Here is a 17,503-nt window from a genome sequence, read left to right on the forward strand (position 1 = left end):
CTAGTAAATTAGGATACTTGGTTAGAATCCAAATGGCAATGAGTACTTTTTTTATTTAAAAATATAAAATATTTTTTTAAAAAATTAAATGTTTAAAAATGTAAAATATTTTTAATTTTTTAAAATGTAATTATTATCTTTTTTAAAAAATATTTTTATTAATAAATAATTTTATATTTAATAATATTATTCGTAAAATATTTAATAAAAATAAATATAAAAAGATAAAATTAATTTTATTATAAGTAATTATTTTATTAAAATATAAAATTTAAAAACATTAATTTTCGTACCTTTGTTTTTTTTTTTCTTTTGGCCAGCCGTACCTCTGTTAACTGTGCCTAGAAAAGGATCGGGTGTGAGTATTTTGTTTCCAAATTTTGCCAACAACCGTCCAACTTGCATGAATAATTATTATTTTGGATTGAATATGAATGGCGCACGTGTTAGATAAAATTAACAACGGAGGGAAACTTGAAGTGGTACATTGGGCGTTCTAGATGAAACTGAAACAGTGATGGCCGGGGGAGATTCTTGTAAGCTTCTTGGCTGTAAGTCAAAGCATCGTCAAAATAGCTGGCTGGCTGCCCCATTTGCCCAACCTAAGCCACCATGACCATCTTCTTCTCTCTTTATCACCTCAAGTCAAACCCATCTTCTTTTCCTCTCTCGCTCGCCCCTCCACCTCCAATCTCACCTTCTTCCTCTTCGCTCACACTCTCGCCAATCTCCTCCCTCCTCGTCAATGTCCCTCTTTCCCCTCTTCTTCTTCTCTGTTTTCCTCGCTTTCCCCCTTTCTTCCCTCTCCGCTAACGACACCGGTCTCAATGCCCCGTGCCCTCTCAACTTCACCGTCCTCAACGCTGTCGCCGGCGGTGACCGGCCCTCTGTCGACTCCGGCACTGTCTGCGAGTTCTCCCGCTCCGCCATCCGTCTCGTTCAATCCGATTACCTCCGTCGCACCGGCTCCTTCCTTCCGCCTCTCAACTCTTCCGAGACTTGCTGGGATGATTTCCAGAAGTTCATCAATCAATACCTTCCCAACCTAGACGTTCGCTCCGCTTGTGGCTTCCAGACAACCTGGATCTCCCAGGGCTGTCAGAACATCACCACTAAAGATGAATTCATCTCCCAGATTCCCGACTCGGTTATTCAGGATGTCCGGCAGAAATGCAATCAGTCGCTCGAGAATAACTCCCCCTGCGCCCTCTGCACCACGAGCTTATCGGGCATGCAACCCTTCGTGAAAGGAACCTCGGTTGGGAACGTCTCCGATTGTACGGCCTATCCCCCAATTTACGCCGCCGCCTATGTCAACCAGGCTGGACCCGCCGACAGAGGCACTGCCCAGTGCGTGTTCCTTCTGAGTTTCAACTCGCCAGGTTCCAACGGTAATAAACGAACGATTATTATTGTGGCGGTCGTGATTGTTTGTGTGTTGGCTTTGTTTCTGGTGGTTGCGGGGCTTTGGCTTCACCGGAGATCCAAGGGGAAGGGCATGAAGGGTATTAGTAAAACTGAGATGGCGGTCGTGTCGGGGTTGGATTCTATAAAGGAGAGCACCACTTTGATTAGGTTTACATTTGATGACATCAAGAAGGCAACCAGGAACTTCTCTAGGGATAGCATAATAGGGAGAGGAGGATATGGAAATGTGTATAAAGGGTTGCTCCTGGACGGAACCGAAGTTGCATTGAAAAGGTTCAAGAATTGTTCTGCTTCAGGAGATGCAAGTTTCACCCATGAAGTTGAGGTTATTGCAAGCGTCAGGCATGTAAATTTAGTTGCTCTGAGAGGTTATTGTACAGCCACAACTAATTTAGAGGGTCACCAGAGGATTATCGTTTGTGATTTGGTGAAGAATGGGAGTCTTCATGATCATTTATTTGGTTCTACAGGAAAGAAACTCAGCTGGCCAGTCCGTCAACAGATTGCACTGGGCACTGCAAGGGGGCTGGCTTATCTGCACTACGGAGCTCAACCTTCCATTATCCATAGGGATATTAAAGCCAGTAATATCCTTCTGGATGAGAAGTTTGAAGCTAAAGTAGCAGACTTCGGACTTGCAAAGTTCAACCCTGAGGGAATGACGCATATGAGCACGCGTGTAGCTGGAACAATGGGGTATGTAGCACCAGAGTATGCATTGTATGGACAATTGACAGAGAGAAGTGATGTCTTCAGTTATGGTGTTGTGCTTCTTGAGCTTTTGAGCGGGAAGAAGGCTCTTCAGATGAACGAGGATGGCCAGCCCTCATCTTTGAGTGACTTGGCCTGGTCATTGGTCAGGGCAGGTAGAACTTTGGATGTTATTGAAGATGGTATGCCAGAACCGGGTTCGCCAGAAGTGCTTGAGAAGTATGTGTTAATAGCCGTGCTTTGCTCTCACCCTCAGCTATATGCCAGGCCAACCATGGATCAGGTGGTGAAGATGTTGGAGACTGAGCAATCAGTACCCTCCATACCAGAACGACCAATTCCACTCGTTTCTGGAAGGCTTGATATTGAGAGATCTGCTGGTAGCTTTGGCTCTGGTCAGCTCTCTAGTCCGACAGGTTATCGAACATTTGCATTTGAAAGTGAATGCCACTCTTCTAATTCAAAGGAGGAAGAAGGAAGTTCGGACTCTAGAATACTGAGTACATAGTATTTGAGTTGTTGGATCGTTTTCCACTACTTAGTATAGGCATGACTTGTTTGTAGATTTAGATTTTAGATTGCGAGTTTTCTGGGAAGCATTTTCTGTTGTAAAGGCAAAAGGAATGTATTTAAATTGATTCTTTTGGAGTATAGTGATCAGTGCCTTGCTGCCTGTAGTCTGCAGAGCATAATTAAGCACCAATAGTCTCTGATCCTATCACTCTGTTTGAACTAATGGTAGCTATTAAATTTAACGTGAGGAGCTACCTATTAAAAATGAGAAGCTACCCTCAGTTTTTAATGAAAATGTTTCTACAGACCTTCTCAATCAAAAAACTAAAAAAATTGTTTCCAGAGAAGCCAACCTTTGTGAATTATGTCTGCCCGTTTCCCAGTTTTAATAGGGTCTCTCTTTGGGTAAGCTTAAAAATTGATGGGTCTCTCTCTCTCTCTCTCTCTCTCTCTCTCTCTCTCTCTCTCACAGTAAGCTTAAAAAATTGATGGGCATTAAATGATATCCTACTCAAGTCTCTCTCTCTTGAGAGGTAAGCTTAAAAATTGATGGAAATTAAATGGTAGCCTACTCCATTTTTTTATGTCGCCTTTATCACGCATATTCTCCATAAACATAGCCTGAGAATTCGTTGTCAGTTACCAAACTTGTTTCCTCCAATTGACTCTCTCTGTTTGTATTTATTAAAAAAAAAATTATATCACACAATTTAAAAAAATTAATTAATTATATCAATTATATATTAATTATATTTAAAAATAAAATAATTAAATTAAAATTTTTTTATTAATTATATTAATCAAGTTTTCATTAATTATTATATATAACTATGAATGATAAAATTATGAAAGATAATTTAAGAAGTTTGTAATAAATATTTATTAAAAAATATGATTTTGTTTTTATAAAAAATAAGCAAAAAGTAATAATTTTTTTTATATATAAGAATGAGGGGAGTACTATTTAGTCTTTGATACTACGTGCACGTATCCCTCCCAAGCATAACGTTGGATAGTCCTGCTTGATTAATTTAACACCCAAAATTCGGAGTAGTTAGTGTTTATTAACATGTGCAATGAATCATTTAAGGGGAGGGGGAAAAAATACAAATATATTCCACACAGCTCTTGATACATGAATTCATATTCAACTCATAAGAGTCGTCTATGAATATTGTCAAAGAATAAGAAGCAATAATCGCCTTGAAAAACATTCAATCAAAAGCTATACAAAAGAAAAAACGAAAAATGCATGACACAGCCTCATCTCGCCTTCCTTTCGTTTTCTTCTAAACCTATTTTTCTTTTCAGAACCAAAAGAAAAAGAAAGAAAGAAAGAAATTGTATACATCACAGGATCGGGAAGGAATCGGATCAAAAGACCCCATATACCAAATATTTTTAACAAAAAGGAACTCAATCTTTCTGTTCAGTGTTAATTTGTGGACCATATACCTTTTGATGGATTTGACTGTGTTATTCTCACGACTTTTTGCGTCCGTTTTCGCTGCTTCTTCGTCACATTTTCTTCAGGATAACCATTTACTTTTACAAGATCAACTTTCACTATGTGATGATCTGATGTGCCTTTGGAAGACAGGACCAGATAGGACCCTGGAACGAGCTTGTACGGAGAATTTGGGGATGATAATATGTAATCAACCCGGGTTCCATACTTACAAGTTCCTTGCACACCTGCATGCAGTGTTAGAGACATTTAGCTTAGCACAAGACACAAAGTTATCAGCTTTCAAAAAACCAGAAGCTCGACTAAGACAAAGGCTCAAGACATTGTTGTATTATTCGTACTTTGGCCTTTGGCAATCATGACAACTGACTCGCATTCCCCAGCAAACTCCTTTGCATCTGTATACTGTCTATTCTTCAGATATCTCATCACATCAGATTTTGGTGTTGGCTTCCCCATCTCTTCATAGTACTGGGCACGAAACAATTCATATCAGAGGCAAGCCTCACTGAAGAATGAGAATGCTTCTATGTCCACACACACACACACACACACACCTTTACAATGTCTGTCCATCTTTCTTGGGAATAATCAGTTTCGTCAAGTGAATTAAGACCGCCGGCCAAGACGTGAGGCTCATCATTACATTGGATTATTGCGTTTATCTGCTTCATTCTCCAATTCTCATCCAGATGATCAAGGTGAGTACAGTAGAAGTTGACTTCTCCAGCTTGTGGTACCTCAATGGTGGCCTTCAAAACATTCCTGAGGCCAACAGATTTCAATTTGTTGTTTGTCACATTCAGCCTTGTTGTTCAGTCATTCTCTGACCACAGAATTTCAAAGCTAGCTACATTTTTATTATTTCTCTTCTCATCTGATTATGCTAGTACAGGTTGGATTTCCACTAATGCGAGTTCCACAATTACTTTAGTTGATGGTCATAACCGGGAGATAGCTTTAGACTAAATCAAGATAAATTTCTTATACAGATTATGAACCCGAGAAAAATCAGAAATTTATACAATTCTGACATTCTCCGTATTCAATATCAGACAAGTTGAGCTTCATGGTATTTCTTAAAATAGCCGCATTAATTATTTATTTGCAATAAATATTAACAGGTGATAACATACAATACCTACATTGCATTACAAGTTTCCTCCACACCAAACATCATTTTTTTTTCATACTCCTTTTTGCTAATATTAATTATATTATCCATAAATACAAGCAAAATCATTATACTACTTCTAACTTCTAAGGAAATAGAAAACCATTAGTTTCTTAGGATCTGAAGGTATACTTAAAAGAAAGAGAACATTAAATGCTGTAATCGACCAAGAGAAGTAAGCCAATATTCAATGAGATATTGCAAAATCCCATAAAATTCAGTCATGAATGACGGAGCACGGTATCAGAAAGAAAAAATTTTAGTTAACATTTTTAGATGCAACTAGTTAAGAGTAATTGATGAAATGAAAGAATCGGCCATAAAAAAAAATATCTTCACTAAGGTTCTGGTATAAAATACTAAAAGAATATCTCTCTCAAGAGAACAATGTTGACAACGCAGAATACTTCAGAAGTAGGTAGGATGTATCCTGCCCTGCCTCAGTGCATACAGCTATTACAGTTGGCAAGATCATTGCCCACTGCAAAAATAGCGCGTGAGAGAAAAAATACAAACAGAGAAAAGAAAGTAGAGGATAGAATAGCAATATGAGGATTATCACACTTCGAGAAAGCTAGATTAACAGTTTTGTATATAGAAAAAGCTTTGGAATAATTGGTGACTTTACGAGAAAAGTGACTGGTATCTATCTATCTACTTTACGATGAAGTTTCTACGAAACACAGTTGAACAGTGAAAGAGAATGTAATTCTGAATTTATGGTAATATTGAAAAAAAGGAGAAATGATTGGAAGAAAGGGAAGAATAGTGTAATGAACTCAAAAATTTACTCAAATGATTGTGTTAAATGGAAATTCCCAATCGAAAATAGTCACCTGAAATCGGTGTCGTCGAAGATTTTCTGGACTTTCCAGCGTTTAATCGGCCACTTGGACAAGATAGCGTTGCCGTACTCGGGAGCCCAGCTTTCAGCAAACACATAATTCATTCCCAGTGAGGAAGCCAAATCAGACAAAGGCTTCATTCCATTCTCTTCCTCTGCCTTCACATCTTGAAGCGCCAAAATATCAGCGTCCAATTCTCTCAGAACATCCAGCACTGTTCTACTATTTCTGTTCGACGTATATGCCGAAAAACTCGCTGAGGCTTTCATGGGAACCTTCCCTTTCGAAACATTCGAAGAGCCCTCCCTCTCGCAATCCGAGAAACTCGACTGCCGGTTTCGCAGCAGAGAAATCTCGTTGTCAGGTAAATTGATGGAAACTCTCAGCCTTGATTTCGCGAACTTCTGTTGATTGCTGAGATTGTCGGGACTATTCATGGAATTTGGATGCAGAGGGGACTGCTTTAGTATGCTTTTCGGGCGATCATTCGCTGACTTTGCTCGTAATTTCACGTCCAAGGGTCTTCTGGTTTTGACGGCACCGCCGTTCTCATCGTCAAAGGTGGCTCCTTTTTCTGACTTGGGAAGAGCAGGTGCCATGGAGAACAGGGCAGCGTTGAATGTCGCAATCCGTACTGGTTTCTGCGATTCTGGACTGCCCAATTGGCCATTGGGATGAACAACGGCAAGCCCATTGGTGGCGGATTCACGTTTAGCGTGGCATGAAGGTGGTGTTGGGTGGGATTTGCCGAACCTCCTGATGACGATTTTGGAGGAGGAACGTCGGCGAAGTGGCCAACGGAGATTGGAGCAGAAGCGACGGAGGGTCTTGTTGAAGAGTTTGATCATGGTGGTGAAGTGGGTATGTGATCGAATTGGATCGCGGCGAGGCGAGAGAAGAGCACGGGACAGAGGGGTATGGTCTGTGAGTTGAAGTTGCAGAGTTGTTTTCAACTCTGCCTTGTATTTCTGTCTGGCATGAAGTTTAGTTGAATAAAACACCAAAATGGTGGCTTCCAAGGAAATATATGAAAATGCAGGATTTTTTTTTTTTTTTTCCCAGGGAAAGAACAGAAGGTTAGATTAGCGACTAAAACGATGTTACACGAATTTTGTATTTCAAAATTAAGCAACTAAAAAGACATTCTTCACATCTTTAAATAAAAATAATTATAATTAATAACTAACTATATACTCTCTTTGTTAAAAAATATAAGATATTTTTTAAAGAGTTAGGTATTCAAAAGTATAAAATATTTTTAATTTTTTAAAGTGTAATCACCATCTTTTTTTTTAAGTGCCAATAATTTTATATTTATTACATAATATTTAATAGAGATAAATATAAAAAGATAGGATCATTTTAAAAATAGGTAAATATTTTATTGAAAAATAAAATTCAATTACCTTATATTTTTAAATAAAGGGAGTATATATATGACAAATAGATCAAAATAATAGAGAAATTGCTTGATTTTATGGTATAAGGGAGGGTTGGCAGTCCCTCAAAATTTGCTTTTCTTTTGTTTAAAAAATAATAATAAAGCCAATGAATTACTAATAGTTAGTACTACCAGGGAATAAATTCTTAAATTTGAAGGACATCGTATCTATTAAGAAAGGGAGTTAAAACAAAGTTAAAACATTAAATTTGTTGAAAAAAGTTTAATGCTTTCTATCATTGTGTTGTTGATTACATTGAATTATTGCATCATAGTAGTGTCTTAATTACAGACAATGAGTAAAAAATGGAAGAAAATCATGAAGGAAACAAATAAGAGTCTTGGTGATATATATATTTCGTAGGAAGGGTTTGTTATGCGAGGCGTGAGAGGGCTGGCTGGTGAAAGTCTTGTAAGTTTTTAAGAACATAAAGACTAAAAATGTTATTCACTCAAACTGTTTTCAGAAGAGGGCTGAGTACGAGCAGTACTTGCTAGTCATAATAAATAATAAAGTGATAATGAAAGTAACACAACACAATGACAATGTCAGCCACATCCGATCCTGTTTGGGACGCCACGTCACTCAAAACCCGCCGTCCCCTTCTCCCACAAATCCACCGTTTTACCCTCTCATCTGTGCTCAGAATAAACCACAAGTCCTCAGAATAAAACTTTTGAAATATGTGTTACTTAATTTTAGCTTTAGGGTTTGTTCTAAAATAATTCTTTATTTATATATTATAATCCAATTTCATCCTAACTACTCTTGTCGTCATCATACTGGGAATAAATTTACAATCCTGTGTTACAGAAAACATAAATCGTACAAGTTTTTACTTTCTTCCATGCGTCTTATAATATGCTGAAATAATAACGGGCTCTATATACCTTTGAAAAAATTACAAACATAATGTAATTAACTAGAAGAAAAGAGTTAAATATCATTTTCGTCTAAATTGCATATAAAAAGTCATAAATAATTCTAAATTTAAATATAGGTGAATTTTATTTTTTAATTTTAAAAATTTCCTTCGTTATCACCTCAATATTACAAACATTTAATATCTGTTAGTTATTAGCAAGTTCTGCTATTTTTTAATATCTTTTATTAGGTTAAAGATTATTTTTATCTCTTAACTTTTATTAAAATGATTATTTTTACCCCTCAACTTAAATATTATATAATAAAAAAATAACACAATGTTCACTAACAGTGAGAAAATTGCAAGGTGGTGAGGAAAAGAATATTTAAAATTGAGAGATAAGATTAACCAATAATTAAATTTAAGATCATTTATGACCTTACATGTATAATTTAAAGATAAAAATAACCCTTAATTTTAGAAAAGATTTGGGATAATTCAGGGTGTTCAGACCATAACTTAACACTGTTTTTATTTTAATAGAATTAAAATAAACTGTTTTAAATTTATTATCATCTCTTCCTCATCTCGGGATGCATGATTTTTCAGTCCACTTTGTTCTCCTTAAGAAATCCATACAATTTATATTAAATTTATATGTTTTTAAATTTAATATCTATATAAAAAAGAATACCATGTGGTTATTCCTTTTTTCCCGTTTGTTGGCAACGCGCGGTCTTTTCAAACCTCGTAGATACAAAACTTGCACTGAAATACAATCATTAGGTAATTGTTTTCCACCTTCACCCCTTGCTGCTTCACAAGCTTTACTTCGTCAAATCGGCTGCTCTATGTGGACACTGTGAGACGTTTTTGACTTCGCTGAGCACGATAAGCAATAATCTATTACTGTACTATTTAACGCACAATATCATGCCTCGCATCTCGCACTCCATAATCCATGAATCTTATAGTTGGGATTTGGTCCCATTTTTCTTCCATTAATTAATGCCCCTCCCCTTTTTTGTCCTCTTACTCGTTGCGTACTCAATCATATTAATATTATTAAAAAAAATAATAAAAAAATTTAAAAAAAATAATTAATTTAAATTAAGTCTTAAATATTAAATTTTAAAAATTTATAATTTATTTTTAAAATCTTAATGTGGAAGAATGAAAAAATTATTTTTTTATTAAAATTTAAAATATAAATTAAAAATTTATCACAATATAATTATAAAATTAAAAAATTGAGTTATAAATTTTTAAAATTTAATATTTAAAATTAACTTGAATTAATTAATTTTTTAGAACCTTTTTATTATTTTCTTAATATTATTATTTTTCAATGTTAATGAAATGAATAAAAAAAAATCTTTTTAACCTTTTTTTTTTCTGTCGGAAAGTCTTTTTAACCTTGAATTACATGGTCCGGGGCAGGTAAATTGTTTGTCGCTCTCTGCAGAAAAAGAGAAAGCGATCGAGGAGGAAGAGCCAATGGTGGGCCCCACGTACGAGTTTAATTTTAATTATGACATAATACTAACGAAATGAAAATGATCCAAAGATAAACGGGCGTCTGAGTGGTGACAAAAATGGGATCCACTTGAATTTTTGTTTCAATACAAAACACAAGATCTGAACCTTGTTAATATTTATTAATATGTGGGTCTAGCTGTCCTTGTTTTGGTTCAATTTATATCTGAACCTCAAATTTCTCTGGCAAATTCACAAACTCTTTCTTCTTCCTTTTTGGTCGCGCCTGGATTCTTCAAAGTCTCAGTCATCCCTTATGATTCTTATGTACAGTTTTAGTTATAATTATATGTGTATTCTTGGCCTTGATCAAAGGCAGCAATAAGGGGTACATATTCTTATATTATTGTTTCAAAACGTACGTGGTTTATAGTGCATGACTAAGTTTTGCGGTGTCATGATGGTCAGTACATTGGTTGGTATATACCAGAGACGATCCGCTCCTCCAATTAGCCAAAAAAAAAAAAAAATCCCTCTTTCCACTACCTTATTTCCCGAGTCGCCATATATAATTTTTATTTATGCAGTCATAGTGGCTTATTGGTTTCGATGAAATTAAATGAAAAAATGAGAAGAAAATGGGAAGGGAAAAAATTAAGAGGAGAAATTTTTAAAAATAGTAATATTTTAATTAATTACTTTTAAGAGTTTTATTTCCTAGTTTTCCTTCATTCCCATATAAACAAACGATAAGTGATTTAAAGAATAGTAGGTTTAATAATGGGAGATGCTACAATATGCATCATTTGGTATGGTGAAATAATCTTTGAAGACAAAGGTCTTGTTTGCTTCAACTACCCATGATTTACTGAAAAGAACACTTGTCACATATAGGAATCATCATATATTTGGATATGAATATTATTTATAATTGTATTCGATGCGATCCTGTTTGGTTGACCATAATCATGGAAATAATCTCCCCCGTGGTAACGATCACTCATTATAAATTAAAAATCTAAATTCACAATCCTATACACATCAACCCTGGTTTATGTTTCTATTAATTACTCCGTTACCCTCCTTTTAGGAGAAAAAAATATTTATGTTTTTTTTTTTGCCAAAAATATTTATGGTTAGTTGGTTACTATGTCAATTTAGTTCTTTTCATTTTCTATCAATTAACTATATTATAATCATGTGTTTCCAACAACACAAACAGGCCAAAACTCCTTAATGTCAAAAGATTTTGAGTTAAAAAATATTTAATAAACCAAGAATATTTAACAATTAAAAACTGCTGAATAAAAGGCTCTAAGAATATTTAGCTTAATTATGGAATAATCTATAATTGCTAAATATTAATAAAAATAATTTTTTTAATAGTGAATCTTGCAAAATTATTTGAGCACGGTGTTTGGCAGGTGGGCCCCACAAATCACGTAAGAAATTATTTCTTGTGACTTTATTAACTGGCTATTTAGGTTAAAATATAAAACATCGCTCAGATAAGTCACGAGGCTAGTTGGACTGAATAACTAAAGATCAGCCCAATATAAACAAAAGGGTCGGCTTTGAAGCTCAATAAAAGCCATGATAAAATAAACATGTTGAAATCCAGCCAATTACAAACATTGGACTGTTGGCACAAGAAGACACAATCTTGAATAATTCCTGAATCCACAAACATCATGCCCAAGTATCTCGATGAGACAAGCTAATTACCAAAAATGAAAAATTCAGAGTAAAGATTGTGTCATGAGTTTTGCGAGATCCCTAATTTCTTGGCAAAACGTGTTAGGTATTAATGGAGAGGCTACCACTACTATGATATTATGAATAAAAGATGAAGACACAGAAAAAAGACAGTCAATACTCAATCAAAGACTCACATTTTTGTACTTTATAGTCTTTAGTTTTATCAGCTAGTTTTACTTTCAATTTAAACTTGTAACTTCTCGCATTTTAATAAAATTAAACACTTATTTTACCAAAATCTTATATCTTTTTACATCCGAGTGAATTGTAGTAAGGAGCTCGGGACCTTTTTTGTTATCAATTGAGACTCAGCATTTTGACACGCCTGGTATTTATTGTTCACCACGAACAATTTTTGGCATGAGACCTAAAATGCCTTAAGGCATACAAAGGGCATATAATAATAAAATAATTTTACTCTTTATTTCACAGGAATTATATTACAAAGGATAGTACAAATTAAAGAATAAAGAATAAAAAATGAAAAGTAAAAGTACATATGTCCACTATTTATAAAAAGTACATAGGGTCTCTCATGTCGCCAAAATGGAGTCCAACTCATCAGATAAGCTCTGATGATGACTAAGGGCCATCTCAAATTCAAACATGGGATGAAGTTTTTCATCCAAAATGGCTAGTGCATTGTCCAGAGTTTTAGTTGCAACTTTCAGTTCAGACTCAGCTAGACCATCTTTAGCTTCAGCCCGTGCCAACTCCTCTTCAACAGCTGCTAGCTGGCACCTCAAGTTCGCCACCTTAGCCTATAGCTACTAGAGATGATCCACTCAAGGAGCGATCTCCTAGACCCGATTAGTGGCAATAGTCGTTCGAGTCTTGACAACAAGATACTTATCCCTTACAGACTAATTATTTTTTAAACAATTTGAAAGAAGGGAGAGTTCTTTACGGCAACAGTTGATAATACTATAGCACGTCGGGACTTGAGTATGAAGAAGTACAAACTCAAGCATGGAGACCACCTTCTCCACAATCTTGAGAACCCGAATCATCTCCTCATAATTTTGCTTGAGGATAAGGTATGGGTCTTGGCTAAGTTGAAACTACACGACCCTTTAAGCATCTAATACTACATCCACTTCAAAGACGGCTATGGGCTAAAAGGCTGTCAGCAGGAACTGCCTCCGACGAAGCAAGCTGAAGAAAAACAAGCAAGATTAGTAATGAGAGAAAAAAAGAAATGGACTAGAAGGACTAAAAGGAAAGAGCAGAACAAGCTAATACCTAAATTGGGTCCACGAGTGCTTTGTCTTTGCTGGTAGAATGGAGAGGGGTACATGCGGACAGTACAGCTGATCGCATGGCCTTCTCCACATGGCCCGCAAGTGTGAAAGAGATAGTTTAACCCCACACTAAGACACCTTAGGTGGAGGCCAGAGCGACTATTGCATTCTCCACAATCACCACCTGAAATCCTTCCAAGGGCCTTTCAAAGCCCCTGACCTCTAGGGCGCTTGCCGAGCTGGTAAGCGAGAACAAACTAATGGGAGGAACCATCCTTGGGACCTCAGTAGAGGTAGGACCTTAAATTTTATTGCCCCAAGCTCCAGCTCACCACTCGGGGCTACAGTGAAAACTTGTTCCTAGCCAATAGTAGCCCCAAGGTCTTCTGGACCGACAATACCATCTAGGGTCGTGGCAGACATGACTCCCTAAATCTCAATCGTGGCTCCTTGATCTTCTGTATGCCCTATCACCTCCAGGGTCACGTCTCGAGCAACTTCTAGTGGATCTATGAGGATTGGCTCGAGGATTACTATAGATGCAACCCCTTAGGAATCCATAGTTGTTGAAAGGATGGTAGAGGCAGAGGAGGTGACTACCTGAGGGTCCAATATGGGCTCTGGTATGGCAGTGGAGGTGACCACTAGAGGGTTCGGGAGCTAGGTCTCCATCCTTCCACCTTGAAGGGGACTCACCCTGTCGTCATTAGATTCTGTTGACTAGATCATCATCCATTGGTGCTTGTGCATGTGCTATCCCTTCTAAGGGGTAGGTTCGGTTAGAAGAGGTATGAAGGAAGGATGACTGATGGGAAGAGGCGTTGTCTTCTTCCTTTAAAGTCAGGTGAAGGAGATAAAGCTCGCTTCCTCTTGTTAGGTCTATCTCCTTTGTCTAGGCGGCTTAAAGAGTGGGTCTTCTTAACCCTAAGCTTTTTTAGGATCGAGATTTGAGAGGATGTGTCATCTTAATCCATCCCTTGGACAACGGTCCTCAGTGAAGGGGCTGTCTGGATATTTGAAGCAGTAGGGACATCGATTTTTCCCTCAAAAATATCATCAACACATGTAATTGTGACCAATAATAGCCTATAAAAAGTTAAAATAGGCTAGACTTTGTTATAAAGGAAAAGAAGGAAAGGTAGATTAAACACAAGAAATAATACTTACTGGAATAGCTTTTTATTATGCATTTAAAGCACTGGGGCCACCATTTATTGAAGCAAAGACAGGCGTCTCTATCTACAAGCTCCACCTTATATTATCTTTGGGCAGTGTGTGGGATGGCTATTTGGTCAATAGCCTCCTAGTCTAGCAGCTCTATAGTAAGTTAGGGGCACAACCCCTGAGGGATGTACTGGCTCAGTTCGAACTAGCCTACTACCAGTTAAGGATGATACGACTCCAAGTAGACCTTCAAAGACTTGAAAGAAGAGTTAATGTATAGTAGCCACATCTTTCTAAGAGTAGTGGCGAAAGAAAGACCTCATCCCTTAGCAATGGGGTGGGCTTATTCTTTTGGTCTACTAGATATCTATGCCAAGTGGGAAGGCAGCAGTCTAAAATGTTAAAAGCTTTCAAGGTCCTCTGTACAAACCAACTTTGCGGACTAAAGAATTTAAAGAAGTTCTTCGAGTCAGTCAGTGGATGACCACCCAGAAGGTAGGTAAAGGGGTGGTTGGTGTAGGAATCTTCAAGGAAGGGTTCCCGATAGAAAAGGGAAAAGTAGGTATTTGTCTACAGCTTCAAGAACCTGATGGGCTCATCGAACTTGCTGAAAGGCTTCTTCATCAGCGACTCCCTCATGACGTCATAGAGGCGGCGCAAAAATATCATCCCTAAGGCTATTTGATTGCCACAGTGTAGGGACTAGGCAATTCTCAGGTACAGTTGCACAGGCTGCTTACCCCCCGAGGCCAGGATCCAAACGAAGACCAGGTGCTTCTTGAAGGTAACAAGCTCGTCAATCAGATTCTTGGAGAACAGCTCCATGATCTTCATATAGAAGCCCGTGCTCTTAATCTTGCTCTCCAGTTTGGCTGAGAAAGTGGTGTAGGAGTCATGCTTCTTGAGGATTGTGTAAAAGTTCTCCTCCCTATTGATGGGCAGCCCTAGGTATATGAAAGACGTCTCATAACGTGATGGACATGGGGTTGAGCTAAAAAATGAAGGCATTGCAGCCCAGAGCTAAAAAACTCAAAAGGGTCATTAGAAGGTCGATTGGGATATCGGTATCGGCCAAAGGCAATTGAATCAGGTCGTAAAGACCCATTTTCTTCCACTGGGGTACATGCGTCTCCTTCAAGCATTTTACCTAATTAACCCAATTGTGAGGAGACTGAGGCCAGTTTCTCAACTTTTGGCAAGACGACTCAAGAAAAGGCAAGGTCATTTGGGCTAAGACCAAATTGCAGACAGGTCGAGAGAAATAGTTAGGTACCCAACGTTGCTTTTGTTAGAGATTTGGAAATTCTAGGGAGAAGTGTTGAAAAAGCAATGAACAGTTAACGTAGTTCCCTAATAAAATAGAAGGGCTAAACAAGAGAAGTAAAAAACTTACTAAAAGGCAACAGAATCATAGAATGAAGAATCCTTCTGTAAAGAAAATAAAGAAATATCAGAATAAGGAACCAATCCAAGAGAAATAAGGGTTTTAATAATCAAATACGTACCATTACAAACTCATCGAGTGATGAAATAGGATTTCGGGTAGTTGCTAGAGAATCAGGCAAACTTTCGATGGATGTGGAAGTTAAAGCAACAGTAAAGGCAGCAACAAAAGTGGAAGAAGCCATTTGAGAGTGAAAGTAAGATGGGAGCAAGGGATCAAATGCTTGAATGTCAAGAAACAGTAAAAAAGGCAAGAGAAGTGATCAGAAAAATAAATTACTTTATATTAACAAAGAGCACTCAAAGACAAAACGATGTTTCAATTTTTCAAACATGCCACGTAGCTTATGTTATCAGCCATTGGCATGCGAGGGACATTGTTTAGGCTAAAATATGAAATATCGCTTAGATAGGTCACAAGGCTAGTTGGACTGAGTAACTGAAGAGTTAGGCCCAATATAAAATAAAAGGGCCAACCTCGAAGCTCAATAAAGGCCACAATAAAGTAAACATGTTGAAATCTTACCAGTTACAAACATTAAACTGTTGGCACAAAAGACACAATGTCAAGTAATTCCTGAATCCACAGACATCATACTCAAGTATCTTAGTGAGACGAGCTAATTACTAAAAATGAGGAACTCAAAGTAAAAATCGTGCCATAAGTTTTGCGAGCCCTGATTCCTCGACAAAATGTGTTAGGTATTAAGGGAGAGGCTACCACTACTTTGACGCTATAAATAGAAGACAAAGATACATAAGAGAGACAATCAACACTCAATCAAAGACTTGCATTTTTACACTTTATAGTCTTTAGTTTTATCAGTTAGTTTACTTTCAATTTAGACTTGTAACTTCTTGCATTTTAACAAAATCAAACACTTGTTCTACTAAAGCCTCGTATCTTTTTATATCCAAGTAAAGTATGGTAAGAAGCTCGGGATCCTTTTTGTTATCAATTGAGACTTAGCATTTCTGGCACACTTGGTATTTATTGTTTACACATAAACACTGGCTAAGCAATGTGAGCCCGACTGCCCGACTATAACACATCTTGCACCATAATCTTGCAAAATAAGATATATGTTTTGGTATGCAAGAGCTTTAAATGAGTTCGACAGGTAATATATAACATTTTTGGTGCTATCAATTAATGCAAATGTGTTTTCTCTTTTATTTTTTGGGTAATCACTCATGTTTTTCCTTTATTCTTAACACTAAATTAGTATCTTTTCTTTATCTCTTGCTCATGGAGTCATTGTCATGATTTAGATATCAATCAATAGAAAAGTATACTTCTAATAAGAATATTCTCATAGAACATAATTAACAACATTACAGTATATTAACATGTATGCTTTTCAAAACAAAGCAATGTTAGAATATTTAAAGTTAAATCAAAAGTCCACTAATATAAAAATAACTTTTTATAGCTGTTAAATAGGTAATGTTATTCTAGGAGATGTAGAATGTTCTTAACTTTTTACACCGGTTATAGACCGATGTAAAAACAGTATTTTCTACATTGGTTAACTATAGTTGATATAGAAAATGAATCCACATACAAAAAAAACAAAGAAAGATTGCAACACTTTCTAAAACAGTTAGAAAGTCTAAGTTTACTATTCTACAGTGGCTATTACATTAATCGATGTACATTTTCTACATCAGTTATGGTAATAATCAATGTAAAAAGTGCATGTTTTTTTTAATAATGAATCCTTTTTTTCAAATTTACCCATCTTTATACACAAAATTGTCATAGCCAAACCAAATGGAATAATTTATTTATAATTTTCAATACAAAATTAAATTAACAACTATCCAAAACTACTAATTGTCTATCAACTATCTAAAAACTATTGAGTTATATAAGAGTAATACTTGTGTTAATAAAAGTTTTCAAAACTTGTCTACAATTAACAAACTTCTTAAATTAGATGAAATTTTTTATAAAACTCACAAACTATCCCTA

General features: G+C 36.4%; 2 protein-coding genes across 2 annotated transcripts; one reads left to right on the forward strand and one right to left on the reverse strand.

Moving 5' to 3' along the window:
- The first annotated feature begins 577 nt into the window (after positions 1-577).
- On the forward strand, positions 578-2,835 carry LOC129323198 (probable LRR receptor-like serine/threonine-protein kinase RKF3). The gene has a single exon (XM_054969802.1). It carries the CDS (start codon positions 746-748, stop codon positions 2,645-2,647), a length of 1,902 nt encoding a protein of 633 aa, XP_054825777.1. The 5' UTR covers positions 578-745; the 3' UTR covers positions 2,648-2,835.
- An 894-nt stretch (positions 2,836-3,729) lies between these two features.
- On the reverse strand, positions 3,730-7,182 carry LOC129301869 (uncharacterized; the record flags this gene model as incomplete). The annotated part of the gene is made up of 4 exons (XM_054940484.1): positions 3,730-4,347; positions 4,462-4,591; positions 4,678-4,885; positions 6,131-7,182. Coding segments are annotated over 4 exons (1,650 nt in total), but the record flags the coding sequence as incomplete, so codon positions are not given.
- Positions 7,183-17,503: the final 10,321 nt, after the last annotated feature.

The sequence above is a fragment of the Prosopis cineraria genome, unplaced genomic scaffold, assembly GCF_029017545.1.
Source record: "Prosopis cineraria cultivar Desert tree isolate PC_DT_omini unplaced genomic scaffold, ASM2901754v1 PC1, whole genome shotgun sequence".
Taxonomy (NCBI): domain Eukaryota; kingdom Viridiplantae; phylum Streptophyta; class Magnoliopsida; order Fabales; family Fabaceae; genus Prosopis; species Prosopis cineraria.